Source organism: Arvicanthis niloticus, chromosome 12, assembly GCF_011762505.2.
Source record: "Arvicanthis niloticus isolate mArvNil1 chromosome 12, mArvNil1.pat.X, whole genome shotgun sequence".
Classification (NCBI taxonomy): Eukaryota; Metazoa; Chordata; class Mammalia; order Rodentia; family Muridae; genus Arvicanthis; species Arvicanthis niloticus.
In genome coordinates, this window is record NC_047669.1 from 78880896 (window position 1) to 78896679 (window position 15784).

The 15784-nt window shown below is 45.6% G+C and overlaps 1 protein-coding gene across 3 annotated transcripts in view; it reads right to left on the minus strand.

Moving 5' to 3' along the window:
- The window catches only part of Fam3b (FAM3 metabolism regulating signaling molecule B), a 31122-nt gene extending 15591 nt beyond the window's left edge, over positions 1-15531 (minus strand). For all 3 annotated transcript variants that reach the window (XM_034515535.2, XM_076911135.1, XM_034515534.2), the window contains exons 1-2: positions 15378-15531; positions 10789-10932 (exon numbers count right to left, since the gene is read on the minus strand). In XM_034515535.2, the coding sequence (XP_034371426.1) occupies positions 10789-10932; positions 15378-15396 (163 nt within the window). In that variant the 5' untranslated portion in view covers positions 15397-15531. The remainder of the gene's footprint in view (positions 1-10788; positions 10933-15377) is intronic.
- Between the last annotated feature and the right edge of the window lie 253 nt (positions 15532-15784).

A 15784-nucleotide genomic window follows, 5' to 3' on the forward strand; every position in this document is an offset into this window, starting at 1 on the left:
CAACTGTGTCCTTCTATATCATTGGGCTTTCTCAGGAAGGTTTAGTTAAGGCATGGAGATAATGTTAAAGGCTGTTGGCCTTTTGCTGGGGCAGTCTTTCCACTCGCCTTTAACTTAGCCCTACATCTCCTCCACTGCATCTTTCCACGTGGTTCTCACTGCCTCCTTTCCAGCTCCAACCTGCCTCCCTTGTGCCTTCATCTGCCAGTGCATCTGTCTACATCTGCCTGCATCTCCGCATCTGCCTGCATCTCTGCATCTGCCTGCATCTCTGCATCTGCCTGCATCTCTGTTGGTACTTCCTGCCCCAGGTCCAGCTGCTGGCTCTTTAATTCCTTTTTCAAGTAGCTTGCTTTGGGGGCTTCCTGGGGAAGGCTGCCTTTCCCCAAAGCAGTTTACCTTTCTTTCAAAGACAGGTGAGAAGGTGCCCTTTACATATCTTGCTAGCCTGGTACTGCCGGCTCCAAATAACAATTGAAAACGGAAGCACAAGATTTTTTATAGCCAGAAAACACAATGTGTGTGGATCATCCCAACACTTCTGGACTTTCCCATACACACAAAGGCATCTGCAAAGTCAGAATATGGATTAAACACATGTGAACAGCATAGTGTGTTAACTTTACATTTCAAGTACGATACTAATGTGGTTCTCTTGTCAAGCTCTAGACAACAAACTTTTAAATCAACTCTTAACATGAAAAAGTGCTGTATATGCATTATCTTTCCAGTATCTAGACATTTTTAACACTCTAGTGTATTTAGCAATTTAAGAAGATGGTGTATGTGTGTATGTGTGTATGTGTGTATGTGTGTATGTGTGTATGTGTGTGTGTGTGTGTGTGTGTGTGTGTGTGTGTGTGTGTGTGTGTATTGAATACCTGTGGGCATCCTGGTAAACACACACACAGATGCACACACAGAGGCCAGAGGATGGTGCCAAGTGTCTCTTGTTCTCTGTCTTATTCCTTTAAGACAGTCTCATACAGGACCAGAAGCTTGCTGCTTTGGCATAAGTAGGTGGCCAATGAACTTTCAGAATCCACCTGTCTCTGCAATTCTGGGGTTACAGATATACCCAGCTGTGCTCAGCTTTTTATGTGGGTGCTGGAGATTTGAACTCAGGTCCTCACACTTTTACCACTATGTATGTTCCCAGCCCCTGGTTAACAATCTCCAAGGTTTAATAATGATTCTCATTCTTTGGATATTTGCCTGAAAATGCATGGAGCAGAATATCTTTAAATGCAGTGAACACACTGTTTAAAAGTGGGTGTTTCCTGGTTTCCAACTTTGCCAACATTTACATCTATAAGTTTAGTTTAGAGAGATTGGGTCTCAGATGGGAACACGGCCCCCCTTTAGTACAGTGATGGTTCTCAACAGGTGTAGCAGCTTCCCTGTAGACAGTGACATGCCTCACACACCTGGGCTGTGGATCACTGTTGGAGACAAACACCTCCCCATTCCTGACAGCCTTGTAGCCAGAATGCTGGATACAAAGCTACTCAGCTGGCTGTGAAGTGGTTATGAGCCCATGCATAAACACAGTGTATGCCCACAAATGTGCTGTGGTTACAGGGGGTAGGAATCCTTGACCCTAATGGTTGTTTAAAGAGAAACCCTATAGGAATCATACACTTGTCAGGTCCCAGAGGACAGACACTTAGGACAGGATGATAGCAGTGTGGCCAATTGATACAAGAGGCAGAGAAAGAAATCAGAAAGTTTAAGTTGGTTATAAATCCAGCTGCAAAACATAAGCAAGAAAATTGAATCTGATGCCGTGCAAAGACCTCCCAGAAGTGAGAAAGGCAGTGACAGCCTGATTGTTCTGGGAGCTTGGTTCTGTAAACCCCGTAACATTCAGAAAGCAGCCAGAAGTTAAATTAGTCATTAGGCCTCAGAGAAACAAGGAAAGAACAAGAAAGCAAGAAGAAAAGTTTATAACATAATCAGTATGTATTACAATTTATACCTGCAGGATGTAATTAAAGCTGCAGGGCTGTGTCCGCAAACACATTAAATAACAGTTTTAACATATGTAGATACATGTGAGTTTCTCGTGTAGCCCTGGTTGGCCTGGAACTTGCTATGTAGACCAGGCTGATCTTGAATTCAGGGAGATCTGCCTGCTTTTGCCTTTGCCTCTGCTGGGATTACAGGTGTGAGCTCTTTAAAATATATTTTGAAATTGTAAACATAACAGCAAACCATTTCCAAGTCAATTTACTTCAGATTTATTACAATTTTTAAAACACTTTGTGAGGCTGAAAGGCTGGGTGAGTTTCCCTCCCTGACCGGATTTCATAAGCCCATCTCCTTTAGTCCTCTGGGAGCTCTGGTTCCACAGCACCTAGCACCAAGAGTACAAGTGACAGTCCCAAGAAACCTGTGGGCTCTATCTTGATCATGTGGCAGTTTCCCAGGGCAGGGGGTGGTGTGTGTGTGTGTGTGTGACAGGTTCTGAGCTGGTAGGAGACAGCTCCTATTCTTCTGGGATGGGAAGATCCTCACTGCCAAAGGCACAAATACCTTCAGAACAGCCATGGAATGGGCTCTGGCTAGGCTATTCCTTGTTCTTCATCTACCTGTCAGTCAAAGTGGTTTGAGGCTCTGGGACCAGGTGGTTGACCCCTCTAACAAGCAAACAAGAGCCGCCTCCTCTGTTAGCATTTAGTCTAGGCTCCGCCCTACAGTTACCTGGCAACAGTCAGGTGTGCCAGACTCACTATAAAAGGGGCTGCTTGGCCCCTCCTCTCTCTCTTGATCTATTGTTCCTGCTCTGTCCCCTTGCTCCTGCTCCTCCTCTCTTCCCATTCCCCTCCTCCCTCTCCATGTGCTCAAGGCCAGCCTCTACCCCTCTACTATCTCTGCCTTTCTGTGTCTCTGTTACCCTCCAAACTCCCCCTCCCCATGCCCTGAATGTCATGTGGCTGGTCCCTAAGGGGGAAGGGATGCCTCAGCATGGGTCCACAGAGGCACCCCCTTCCCCCTTACCTGACTACACATCCACCAAACATATTCCTTCTCTTCCTTTATCTTTTTAAAACACAACATGCTCAACATACAGGGCCACAGACTCATTAGATCTCCCCAGTGTGGATTATCAAAGGGTCTCCCTGGCCTCCTCCTGTGAGAGAAGCAAGGAGAAAGTAACAGACAGAAAGTGGCCTGTGGGTAGACAACAGCCCTGGAGGAGTTACCTCCCTGGAAGCTAACACCCACTGCAGAACTAAGAAGTAGGTACTAAGGCTATGTGTGCCTTCTATACAGAGACTTAAAATGACAACTTGGGGTGAAGATTCTATGCTTTCTTCTTTCAAATTCATTAATCACTAAAAAGTATATTTTTGCTGTTTTATAAACAATGTTCAGACATCTATGACAGAGCATTTTTCTGAGATAAGCTTATGCTTTTGCAATTTCATTCATGTTACAATGCATTCTGAATGTTCTCTCTCTACATTTTTTGAGTACAGTTTGACATTAAAAATTTCCCTGGTGGTAAATGAGTCACCACCTATGGGGATAGGTCCCATGCTTGGATTGAGAAGCTGGAACAAGACCTCATGCATGGTTGGGGTCCATTCTCCAGCCTGGCTTTGGACCCCCTGGCATCTCCATGCCATCTCATTGGTTGGTGCCGCTTCTTATGGACATGTGCAGATCAACTTTCCAGAAGGCAGGCCTTTGATTTTGTTCAGAGTCCCTACAAGCATGGAGTGGCAGTGACCAGAGTGACAAAGAGGTGAGTGTTTGTTTTCTTGAAGGGCCTGAGAAATGAGTGGGAGACCAGTATGTTTTGGTTTTGGGTTTGGTTTTTCATTAGTAGTGCATTCACCAAACCTTCCACCCACCCATTTCCTAGGAGCACAGAATGTGCTGTGTGGATGGAGAGAGGTGCCTGCTCCTCAGTCCAGGACCACAGTTCTCTCTACCTGGCCATGTCCCACAAGGTCACTGAGGACCTCACCTAGCCTCAGTGCTTAGGATGAATCCTCTTCTTTCCCAAGACAGCTGATAGCTGAAATCCACATGAACCCTCCTCATACTAAGACCAAGCAGCTCTTACCAAATCCAGAGTCAAGAAGCTCCAGCCTGCCTCTCAAAAGGAAATACTGTCTCCAAGTCTCCAAACAAGCCCATGAAAAATTCCTTTTCAACCACATGCCATTTTTAGGCTAAGTTAGTTAATCACAACAAATACACTCTCTTGGACTCAACCCTAGTCCCATAGACTTTCTGATTTCCAAGTGTTAAGTCCAAGAATCTGTCATTTAAGAAAATTCCTTGATTTCGGTGCCCTGGTTTCCCTCACCCTGGGAATGAGGGTAATATCCCTGAGGGTTTAGGAGGCATACTAAAAAGTCACTGGAAAACTGGGTGATAAAATTCTTTCTGTGTGTGGCAGGGACACCAACAGCATGTCTCCTGTTTACATGGTGACAACTTTCCCACACATCCATCTCTTCATTGCCTCTCATGAGACTGTGCAGTCAGAGCTGGCCACACAAAGTGTTCTGTTACATGCCAGCCAATGAGTGCCTCTGTGCCTTTGCATGCAGTGGAGGTCAGGGAACAATGTTCTATGGGGCCCAGACCTCTGTACACTGAGGGGTTCTGAGAAACAAGAAGGATGGGATTAGGTGGCCATCCATAGGTAGTGTCACTGTGGACTTTGTTAAACTTTTGTCTAAGGTCTGGGGAACATAAGGAGAGAGAGGTGGGGCAAGGAGTTTTAGCAGCAGCAGCAGTCAAGAGTCCTAGAGAGGACAGCACAGACAGGCCACTCTGTTGAGACAATAAAGGAAAGTGGCCTGGGAAGTTGGACTCTCTAGTGTCTCTGAAATCCTTCAGGATTCAGCATCAATGGTAGTGTCCAGACAAAGGAGACAGAATATGCAGAAAGACCACTCACTCCTTGCAGGCCAATATCTGCTGTCCTATTTGTAAGGCCTAGATATAGACACTTCCACCAAGACTCTGAATACCTAACACAAACATGTCTGGAAATGGCAAAAAAGTGTTTTCAAATTCACCAGCACTAAAAGTTGTTAGCATTCTTTTTAGGCTCCTCCCAGCAGTTACCTGGCAACAGCCAGGTAGGCCTGACTTGCTATAAAAGGGGCTGTTTGGCCCCTCTCTCTGCCACTTTTCTCTCTCTCCAACTCTCTTCTCTCCCTGATCCCTTTCTCTCTCTCTCTCTCTCTCTCTCTCTCTCTCTCTCTCTCTCTCTCGCTCTCTCTCTCTCTCTCTCGCTCTCTCGCTCTCTCGCTCTCTCGCTCTCTCTGTGTTCCTGGCTGGTCTCTCTTTCTCTGTGTCTCTGTCTCTATCTCTGTCTCTGTCTCTACTTCCTTCTCAACTCCCCTTCTTATGCCCTAAATAAATGCTATTCTACACTATACCCATCATATGGCTGGTACCTCAGGGGGAAAGGATGCCTCAGCATGGGCCCACAAAGGCACTCCTCCCACCTCACCACCATACCTGGCTCTACTAAACATATCCTGACTCTTTTTTATAAAACACAATAAAGTACCCTTTTAATAATCTATTTCAAAATGAAATGTTTTCACAGGAGTTTCTTAGCATTAAAACATATCTTCGTCACTCTTCCACTGCTGCAAAGAGACACCATGAATATGGCAACTCTTATAAAAGAAAGCTTTTAGTTGGGGGTGTGCTTACAGTTACAGTGGTTTAGTACCATTATAATCATGGTGGGGTGGGGGCATGCAGGCAGGGGCTGGAGCAGTAGTTGAAAGCTATACCCTGATTCAGAGAGGGGAAAAGAGGAGAGGAGAGGAGAAGGGGAGAGGGAGGAAGAGAGGAGAGACTGGACCTGGCATGGGCTTTTGAAACCTCAAAGCCCACCCACCCCCAGTGACATACTTCCTTCAACAAGGCCATACCTTCTAATCCTTCCTTTTAAAAACAATTCCACTCCCTGATGAGTAAGCATTCAAATATATGAGTCTATGGGGCCATTCTTATTCAAACCACCACACCTCAAAGGACTCAATTTACAGGTTTGATTGTCACAGGTTTTATTTGTCACAGATTTTTTACTGCTTCTCAGCCTGCATGGTTAGGGGCTCCTGGGAAGCAGTGTAGCTGTCTCCTTGCAGGCAGACACCTGCTGTCCTACTATCACACAGCAACCCTCACAAAAATCACAATCCATTTTAGGAGAAAAAAGAATGAAATTAGTACTTCCTTGGCCTCACAATATAAAAAAACAAACAACCCCTAAGACCATCTCCTCTCCCCTCCCAAAAGAATAAGAGCTTGGCACCTCTGCCTTCCTTCTATGTCAAATTCCTTCACTTTGGGTCACCTGTTCACTTCTGCATTCCGTCCCTCAAGGAGTGCTCAACCTTTATATTAGTCCCTTAAGGAGTGTTCCCCATCCCAGGCTAAAGGCACAGAAAATTGCCACTGCCACTAAAGAAAGAAACTGAAGAAAATATGAAAGCATCCCATGCTCCTGGGCTGGAATAATTAATTGGATGGAAATGGCCATTTTGCCAAAAGCAATCTACAGATTCAGGATACTCGCACTCAAAACTCCATAGCTATTCTGCCTCTTCATGGAAATAAAAAAAATTGAAAATTTAAATGGTAACACACACCACATATACACACATATACACACATATACACACATATACACACATATACACTACACACTCATACACCCACCACATATACACACACATACACCACAAACTCACCACACACATATACTACATACTTATACATACACCACACACTACTACACTTATATACCACACACATATACATACACCACACACTCATACACACACCACACACTACACATACTCATATACCACACACACATATAACACACACTCATACACCACACATACACTAAACAGACTCATACACCACATACACTCACACCACACACACTCACATACCACATACATATTCACACACTATACACATTCACACATTACACATATTCATACACCACACATACTCAGATAACATACTTACACACCACACACATCTAAACACATACACACACCACACACTCATACACACACTATACATACCACACTTAAACACTACTCATATATATAATATACATATATTATATATATACAATATATATGTGATATACACCATATATATACATATATATATACACACACACACACACAGAGACATAAAATAGTCTAGCAAAAGCAATGTGAACAAAAAGAATACGGCAAGACGTATCATCACACCTGATTTCAAGTTATACCACAGAAAATTGGTCTTAAAACAGCATGGTACTAGCACAGATCAATGGAATGGAACTGAAGACCCAGGTAGTAGTCTACATTTATACACCCACCTGATTTTTAACAAACATGCCAAAGAATACACATTAGAGAAAAGATAGCATCTTCAACAAACGGCAGTGGCTATTTTCTGGGAAACTTGTATTTAACATGAAGAAAACTGAAACTGGACCCACACTTTTCACTTTTCACCCCGCCCCAAACTCAACTCCAAATAATCAAGGACCTCAACATAAGACCTGACGTTATGAAACTGTCATGCTGAATAAACCGTCTTGTGTCTTGTATGGTCTCCTGGGATGTACAAGAGCTAGGCTTGGCTTCTAGTTATAACAGCCTCCAGTCAGAAGAACATCCAACATTATTCACCCTCAAGCCTCCAGTCTGCCAAAGCCCTGCAGCCACCTGTCTGCCATCATTCAGGCAACGTCCATTTGCTTCCCGCCTCTGCCTGCACCACTCTCAGTCTCCTACACTTAGACCTTTGCATTGTAACCAGTCCCAGGTGTAAACTACAGGGTGCTTACTGCTTTTCGGTGGGTGCCAAATTATCACCTATGAGCACCGTCTGTATCTAAGGTGGGTGTGTGGAAAAAAAAAAAAACGCTCCTGGTCAACCATTTTCACTACAAGTAGTTACATTGTATCTCACAGAGGTCTGGCGAGATACCCCACAGACAGTAGGACGCTGGCCTTAAGTGCAAAAGTTTAAAGGGTAAATCAAAAGCTCAGTAACCACATTAGTAACCCTTTAAAATAATTCTTTCAAATTAGATTAAATGCAAAACAAATTGTAGGGAATTAATATTTTTAAATTTTGAAAAGAAGATGTTTCAAAATGTAGACTGAGCAGGTGCCCCACTCTGTCCCCAGTTTTCAGACTACCTCCAGATGGTAACTGCAAGCTAAGGCTGGGTGGGGCTCAAAGAAATCTCAGCAAGGCAGGCCTGTGGGGCCTCTGGTAAGATTTGTAAAGCAAGTTGATTCCAATCTACCTAAAAGGCCATCAAAAGCTGGAGGAGATGCGGGGCAGTGGTGGCACATGCCTTTAATCCCAGCACTTGGGAGGCAGAGGGAGGCGGATTTCTGAGTTCGAGGCCAGCCTGGTCTACAGAGTGAGTTCCAGGACAGCCAGGGATACACAGAGAAACCCTGTCTCGGGAAAAAACAAAAAACAAACAAACAAAAAAAAAAAACCATACAAACAAAAAAAAGAAGAAGAAGAAGCTGGAGGAGACAACATTTAAAGATACCCTTGGTGCCCTTGTGATGGATATATACTCTCTGTGTCTGCAGATATCAGCAGGCTTCTCCAGACTGTTTTGCACGGCTGTTCTGCCCATTTGGGTCCCTGAAACACTCATCCATCCAGTTTTTGTCTGAAGCACCTCTCAGCTCTCTTGACTGTTTAGCACATGGTCATATACTGTCAAACTGGGCTTAAGTAGATACTGGTCAATAAACAGTAAGTTTATCTCCTGTCAAGTATAAGAGGCCTTTACCAGGGACTTTCAGAGATGGTGTTTATTTGCAGCTGGAGTACAGAACTCATGGTTTTATGGCCTTCTCTTCAGTGGTTTGTTTCTGTAGTATTCAGTACTGCTCCCACTAGGTGAGGACATTGCTATTGGTCACTTCTGTAGATGGACCTTCTGAGTCACTTCTAAGTCACTTGTCTGAGTGATGGGTAAGAACTTACAGAATGAGTGTAGGTTCCAGGGCCTCAACTCCATCCCCTCTGGCAACATCTGACAAGAAGAAGATGAAGGGGCCCAAGGAGGGGCTCCCAGGGGCTTCAGTGCCTGCATGTAGGATGATGTCATTCCTTGAAATCTGCCCCACCAGACATGTTGGGAAAACTAGCACTGAACACCTAACTGTGAGGCCTGGCAGCATAGATCTTGCTTTCCTCTTCAACCAGCTTTGTCTGTGCTAACACCAGAATGATTTATCTCCCATGTAATCAGTTCTCTCTTCCTAGGAGAGGCTCTACACTAGGAACAAGCCAACACACAGCCATCTTGACTACAGCCATACCATTTGGGTTTCTAGTGTTTCTAGTACATCCTCCAGGATGGCAGAAGCAGAAAGCATTGTGCTCAGGAGCCCTTGCTCAAAGCTGGCTTACCAGGTCACATCTGCAGAATGGGCTTGAAAGCACATGTAAGAGCAGAAGGAAATAAAGGAGGCAACAAGCTTCTGATGTTTCTCCATGCACTTTGACAGGCAACACCAGTCTCCTCCACATCATGTACATGGTAAGTAGGTGAGACACAGGCAAAGGCCATACAAAAATTATACTGAAAACCAAAACACCCCAACAGAGTCAAGTCCAATGAAGGTCGTTTTACTTTTTTATGATTTAAAAAAATGTAATTAATCTTCCCTCCAAGTACTATCCAAGGCCTGACCCTGCTTAGCTTCTGCAATCAGACAAGGCCAGGTATATTCAGAGTGGTACAGCCCTCGATAAAAATGAATTAATTGAAAAGAAAAGGTACCTACAATTATTTTTAATCATTACTTAGTTTTGTGAAAATTAATCTTTGGACTTTATTTCTGTGTTAAAAATACACTGGATTGGGCTGGAGAGATGGCTCAGATATTAAGTACTTTGACTACTCTTCCTGAGATTCAATTCCCAGCAACCACATGGTGGCTTATAACCATCTGTAATGAGATCTGACTGATACTCTCTTCTGGTGTGTCCGAAGACAGCTACAGGTGTGTGTGTGTGTGTGTGTGTGTGTGTGTGTGTGTGTGTGTGTGTACACACTGGCTTCTGGATATATCAATGCATGCCTTTCATTCTATCCCTCTAGGCAGGGGCAGGAAGATCTCCAGTTCAAGATCTTCTCAAGCCAGGGCATCTTAGAAGAGGGTCTGCCTCAAAACAAAAACCAAACAGCATCTATGTCCAGTGAAATTTTTAAAGGGAGACACTTTACTACTCTGTGTCACACTGGGTATTCAGTACCATTTTGAGCAGAGGTCATGCCACTTAAAGCTTCTTTGTTCCTGAACACTGTGGTTTACTTCTGCTTTCTTCCCCAGACAACTCTCACAGTCAGAAGTGAAGGAAGAATCTTCATGTGCTCAGTGGAGACAGCTTCAATAAACATCTGCTGAACTCATAAATGGATTTTGACAGCAACTATTTCCTTCTAAGATAACACACTCCCTCCTGGCATGATCATTATGAAATAAAACAGATATTGAGAAATATATAGTACCCTGACTCAGTGAGATATCATCAGGAAACTAAGAAGCAAGCTTCCAGCAGGTGCCATATCTGCACCTACCTGGACCTTAGCCTTGCTTCCACACGATGGCCATTCAGATCTGTCCGTATGCTCATATGCTACTCTGCTGTCCCCTGACCATTTTTCCCAACTGTAATTTGCTCTTTGGCTCTTTCTAGGGCTCTCCCTGGATGACCTTCTTCCAGTCCCCTCACCCTAAGCTGTGTACTCACCTTTGAGAACAGGTCTCCCTCCAACGCTTCGGATGTTGTAGAGAGTGTTGGACAGAGGCACGTCAGGGATGAACTCTGCAAGCAGGTACCCAGAATACCAGGCACACAGGGAGGAGAAAATAAACAGTAGTGTCTTGAAGATACCTGGAGAAAGATGACAAGGAGCTCCAAGAGATGACAAACTTTACTATGGACTCCCAGGAATCCCCTCTACAGCCTATTACCCTACCCATTTCTGGGCCCAGACTCCTGGGAAGGCAGATTTTGGTGGGAAGAAGCAGGCACACGAGAGCCCCATGGCCTCTGCAGTGGAAGGCAGACAATGCAAATGGACAACAAGCAGTGTTTTCTAGAGCAGGCAGCTATACTGATGCTGCCCTGCAACTCAGGGCTTCCTCAAAGGTTCAGGGTGTGGGTCTGAGGAGTTGCCATCACTGAGAACAGAGCCTTTGCATGACAAGCTCAGCCTTGAGCTTGCTCCTGGGGTGGGCACAGAATCTCCAGAGGGTAATCTTAGTCTGCTATGTTGTTTGTTTTCAAATGGCATTTCCCTGTTAAAAATGACATCAGGGGACCCTGAGCATTTAAAATGGATGGCAGCTGAGCCTCATGCTGGAAGTCCCCTAAGATCTGCAGAAACACCCACAGATCCTGATGGTATATGGTCCCCATAGACCTTGCATGGTGGCTTGCTATCAAAAATCACCTAGCCACAAAGAACCACAAATAGGTGCTTGTAATTCCTTAGGAAGACATTTCCCTCCTCCTCAGTGCCTGCATCGGCTATAAGAGACGAAAAGAGACAGGGAGGATGGAAGCAGGAACAGAGAGGAAAGATGGAGCTTGGCAGGGAAGGGGCTGTGGAAGCTAGAGGAGTCATAGGAGAACACAATCTACAGCTTGTCAGTCACAACTACAGGACCTCAGACTTGTCAGAGTGTTTTCTCCCGGCCCAAAGCCCCAAAGAAAAGCTCTCTCCGCTGTGTGCTCCACGGGTCAGGACAGTGGCCAGGACAACTCTGAGGCCCATGAAGATGAGGCATGTGATCTGAGTGAGAAATGTCTCCCATGTGTGTTAACACTGGGACCCCAGGCAGTGTTGCTGTTTGGGAAGGTTTGCAAACTTAGGAAGAGAGCTTTGCTGGAGGAAGCCTGTCACTGGGGGTGGGCTTTGAAATGTTATAGTCCACCCTACTTTCTGCCTCCTCCCCACCCTGCTTCCTGACTACAGTCAGGAGATCTCTGCTACCGAGCCTTTCCACATGATAGATACTGTCTGGAACAGCATGTTCTAGAAAATTCTTTGGGGCAGATTTTGTGCTAGGACAGCTGCAGAATATGAACAAAGCCAGGGACAGACCTTTGCATGCTGGTCTGGACAATTTCATCCTAGTGCTTGTATAAAAAAGGAAATTGGCAAATGAAATTCGGAGGATCACCCAGACTCCCACACATGAGAGACCCCGAGCAGGAGCTGCTGTTCTACTTTTGGAATGGGTAAAGAACAGATTATCAGAGCCAGTGTAGGGATCTGACGAGGAGGCAAATAGAGAATGTACAAGCCAGACGCCCTCCCTGGGAAGACTCCACTTCATGACAGGACTGCCTGTGGACAAGCAATGACCTCCAGCTTGGACTCTCATCAGGACTCTGCTCTTGAGTAAGAGGTATAGCCCCTGGCCTCCAGCATGAGGTAGTCTGGCTTTTTGCAGTGACATGACTTGGCTAGAAGAGGTTAGAATTAATGCCAAGAGCATTTGTAGTGTAGGCAGATAGAGCCAGGGGCATCTGGGGACCAGTCTACCACCAAAGGAATGGGGACAGGGGCAGATACAAAAACCCACATTGGTGGCCTGTACTCATCTTGGGCTGCCTTAACAAAGTACTGTGGACCAAGCGTGTCAACTGAAACATTTTTTCGTCATGATAGTAGATGCTGGGGGCCAAGATCAAGGTGATACAGGGCCAGCCCCCCAACATGTATTGGCTTGTAGATAGCATCTTCGTCCTGTGTCCTTGGTGATCATCCCTCTGAATGTGTCTGTATCCTGATCACTTTTTCTTGAAAAGACAAAGTCCTGTTAGCTTAGGCTATAACCTATGAGCTCATTTAAACCCAGATAAACACTTTAAATGCAGTCCCATTCTGAGGTCCTAATGGACAGAACCTCAGCACAGGAATTTGGGCACAATTCAGCCCCCATCATAGCTCCAGGAGGCTACAGCACAGCCTCTCTATGTCCCTGGGCAGATAGGACACAGGCAGTCTGTCAAAACTGCCTGCTAGCACTAACAATAGCAAAGACCTGGCACCAGAACTGAACATAGGAAGGGTGCTTCTAGAAGGTGGGAGCCCAGAGACTCTGGGAAAATGACTCCCAGCACCTTGGGTTGGTGACTGCCCTGGAGGGAAGAGATTTAGCAGCTTCAGAGAGAAGGGAGGAAGAACAAAGTCTAGGACCTTGTCTGTGGTTCTCTAACCAGAGCCCAGTCTTTCCTCATATAGTGATAAAGCCATCAACCTGGGTATGCACCTTTGATCCATTTACTACACAGAGAAGCATGAGGGTAAAGGCCAGCACTGGCACAGGAGAATATTAGTTGATATCAAAGTACTTGGTCCTTAGATTTATGTATTCTGTTTAAGTATATGCACCTCTATGTATGCCCATATGTGTGTGCATATGTGTGTTCTAAACTTTTTCTCACTGTCAAATGCCTAGGGCCTCTGAAGCCTGGCCATATAACTGAAGAGTCAACAAGAAAGCAACCCCAAGACTATCCAATGCTATACAAAGGATCTTATGGCTCATAGAATCTTTAAAGGGACAGATAAGTTAAAATGAGGTAATCTAGAAGGACCCTGACCCAACTGACCGTGTCTTTTCAAGAAGAGGCGATATGACACAGACACACTTGGAGGAAGACCTTTGGTCTTGGTAATGGTTTCCTCCAATCTGAGAGAGGATAATGAAGCTGTCCCCTAGTGCTTGACAGCATTCATCTAAGTCCCTGGTGACATCCATGCCTTTTAGACCTAGCAAGCCAGGAAAGCTGAGGCTAAAGAGGTATCTCTCAGAGCTCAGATGGCTTTGGTATCCACTGCCTCCTTGCCATGTCCATTGAGGATTTTGGGGGAAGAAAGTGCCACAATTAACCACCTTGTCAATACTCCAGCTGAGGGAGGAGTTACCTACAGGGATGGTATTGTGGCAGCCTCCTAGACCCAGTGAGAAGAAACCAAAAGCTAGACAGATGAGTCAATGACAAAGTCTACTCCAAGAGCACTGCCAAACCCTTAGCTCACCAAGGTAGCACAGCCCCTCCTCTTACAACCACACCTGCTGGAGAAGTACAACTGTATAATTATCTAAAACTTTTGGATAAATGGGCCACATAGCTCTTGCATAAGTCACAATGGCTGTGTAGAAAACGGCTGCCAGTGAGAGAAAGCAACTAGTAACTTCCAGCTCTCTATATATATATGTAGTCAAGAAAACGATATTCTAATCATAATGTGTGGAAATAATGAAAACATTCTTCCAAAAGCACTAGAATAAAGCCAGTGCCCCGCATGAGAGACATGCTTCATTTATATTCATTTGTCAGGGCCAGGGATATGCTCTGAGAAATGTCATTGTGCAAAGATCAGAGCTCAGTCTCACAAGGGGGATTGTTCTGCCACAGTACAATGTCATGCTGACCTTGTTCATAGAGACCCAGGTGCAATGCATCTATACCCACTTACCCTACAAGACACCCAAATCAGTGCTGATCCTGATACAGAGGCAGTAAAGAGGCCTGAGAGGGAAGTCAAGGGCACTTTCCTTTTCTAGGCCTGCCGTGTTTGCACAGCACCTGCTGTTTTTGCCATGCTGCTGCCACTGTGGTGGTGCTTGCCCTCAGAGAAGTTGGCTTCTTCACAGTGTAAATGAGACAGGGAATGACAGAACTCTGTCCACGGAAGGCAGGCTCTGGGAAACTCAAGAGCTGAAGGAAACTGAGCTTTCTCCCCCTTTACTGTCTTCCCATGTCTCTTACCAAAGTTAAGTACCCTAAGAAAAATAAAAACTCAAGAGAGGGAAGGGTGCGTGGGTGCTGTCAAGACCATCAGTAATCAGGGTTCCCACTTCTCACTTCCCCAAGTAAAACCCAAAGGGGCTGTCTTACTGTCCTTTCACTTTTCATAGATTCCTAAGCTGGTCAGCTAACCCCAGCTAGCAGCCAACCCCTACCCAGCTGTCCTGGTTCTGGGGCCTCCCACTCATGCAGGCTGGTCCCCAGGCACTATGCCACCTTGGTCACCCCTGCCCATCCTCATTTGATGTCTGCTTCATAGGTGAGAGACTGTATACAACCCTACCCCCATTGAGTAATAAGAAGAGATGGAGGGAGGGTAGCCCTCTTGGAAATCTCAGCTCTCACCCCTCAACCCTCCAGATTTTGGTTCCCACCAGGATTCTAGGTCTCACAAGAGGTGGCCCTGGCCAGAGCCTTCACCCTTCTGTCTCAGCTTGGCAGTTAGGGAGGAGAAGGGATACTGCTACCTCCACCCATGCAAAAGCAAGTCTAGCTGTACCAGTACTCACCTGCAGCAACTGGACGCATCTTCCAGAAACTGTTCTCTTCCTACCCTGGTCTTGGCTGCAATTCCCAGGGACCAGTGAAAGCTGGCCTACCCTGCCTGAGCTGCAGGAAGAATGGGACTGCCGTTGGGGCCGGCAGACAAAGGCAGACCAATTACCAGCAAATGGGAGGACCCATAAACCAGGAAGGTTCAAGAAGCAGCTGGCAGGCTAACAGGTATGGGTGGGGCTCCACACCCTGGAGCTCCAGGGTCACCTGAGAAGTGGGAGCCATTTTTTGTCCTGTTCACCTGGGATTGCAAATGACCAGAGGCCAGAGCTAATGTAATCAGAGAGAGCACACCAGAGTTTACAGCTAAGGGAAGACAGGTGACCTTAATTTCACAAGAAATGGCTGTAAAGTACAGATG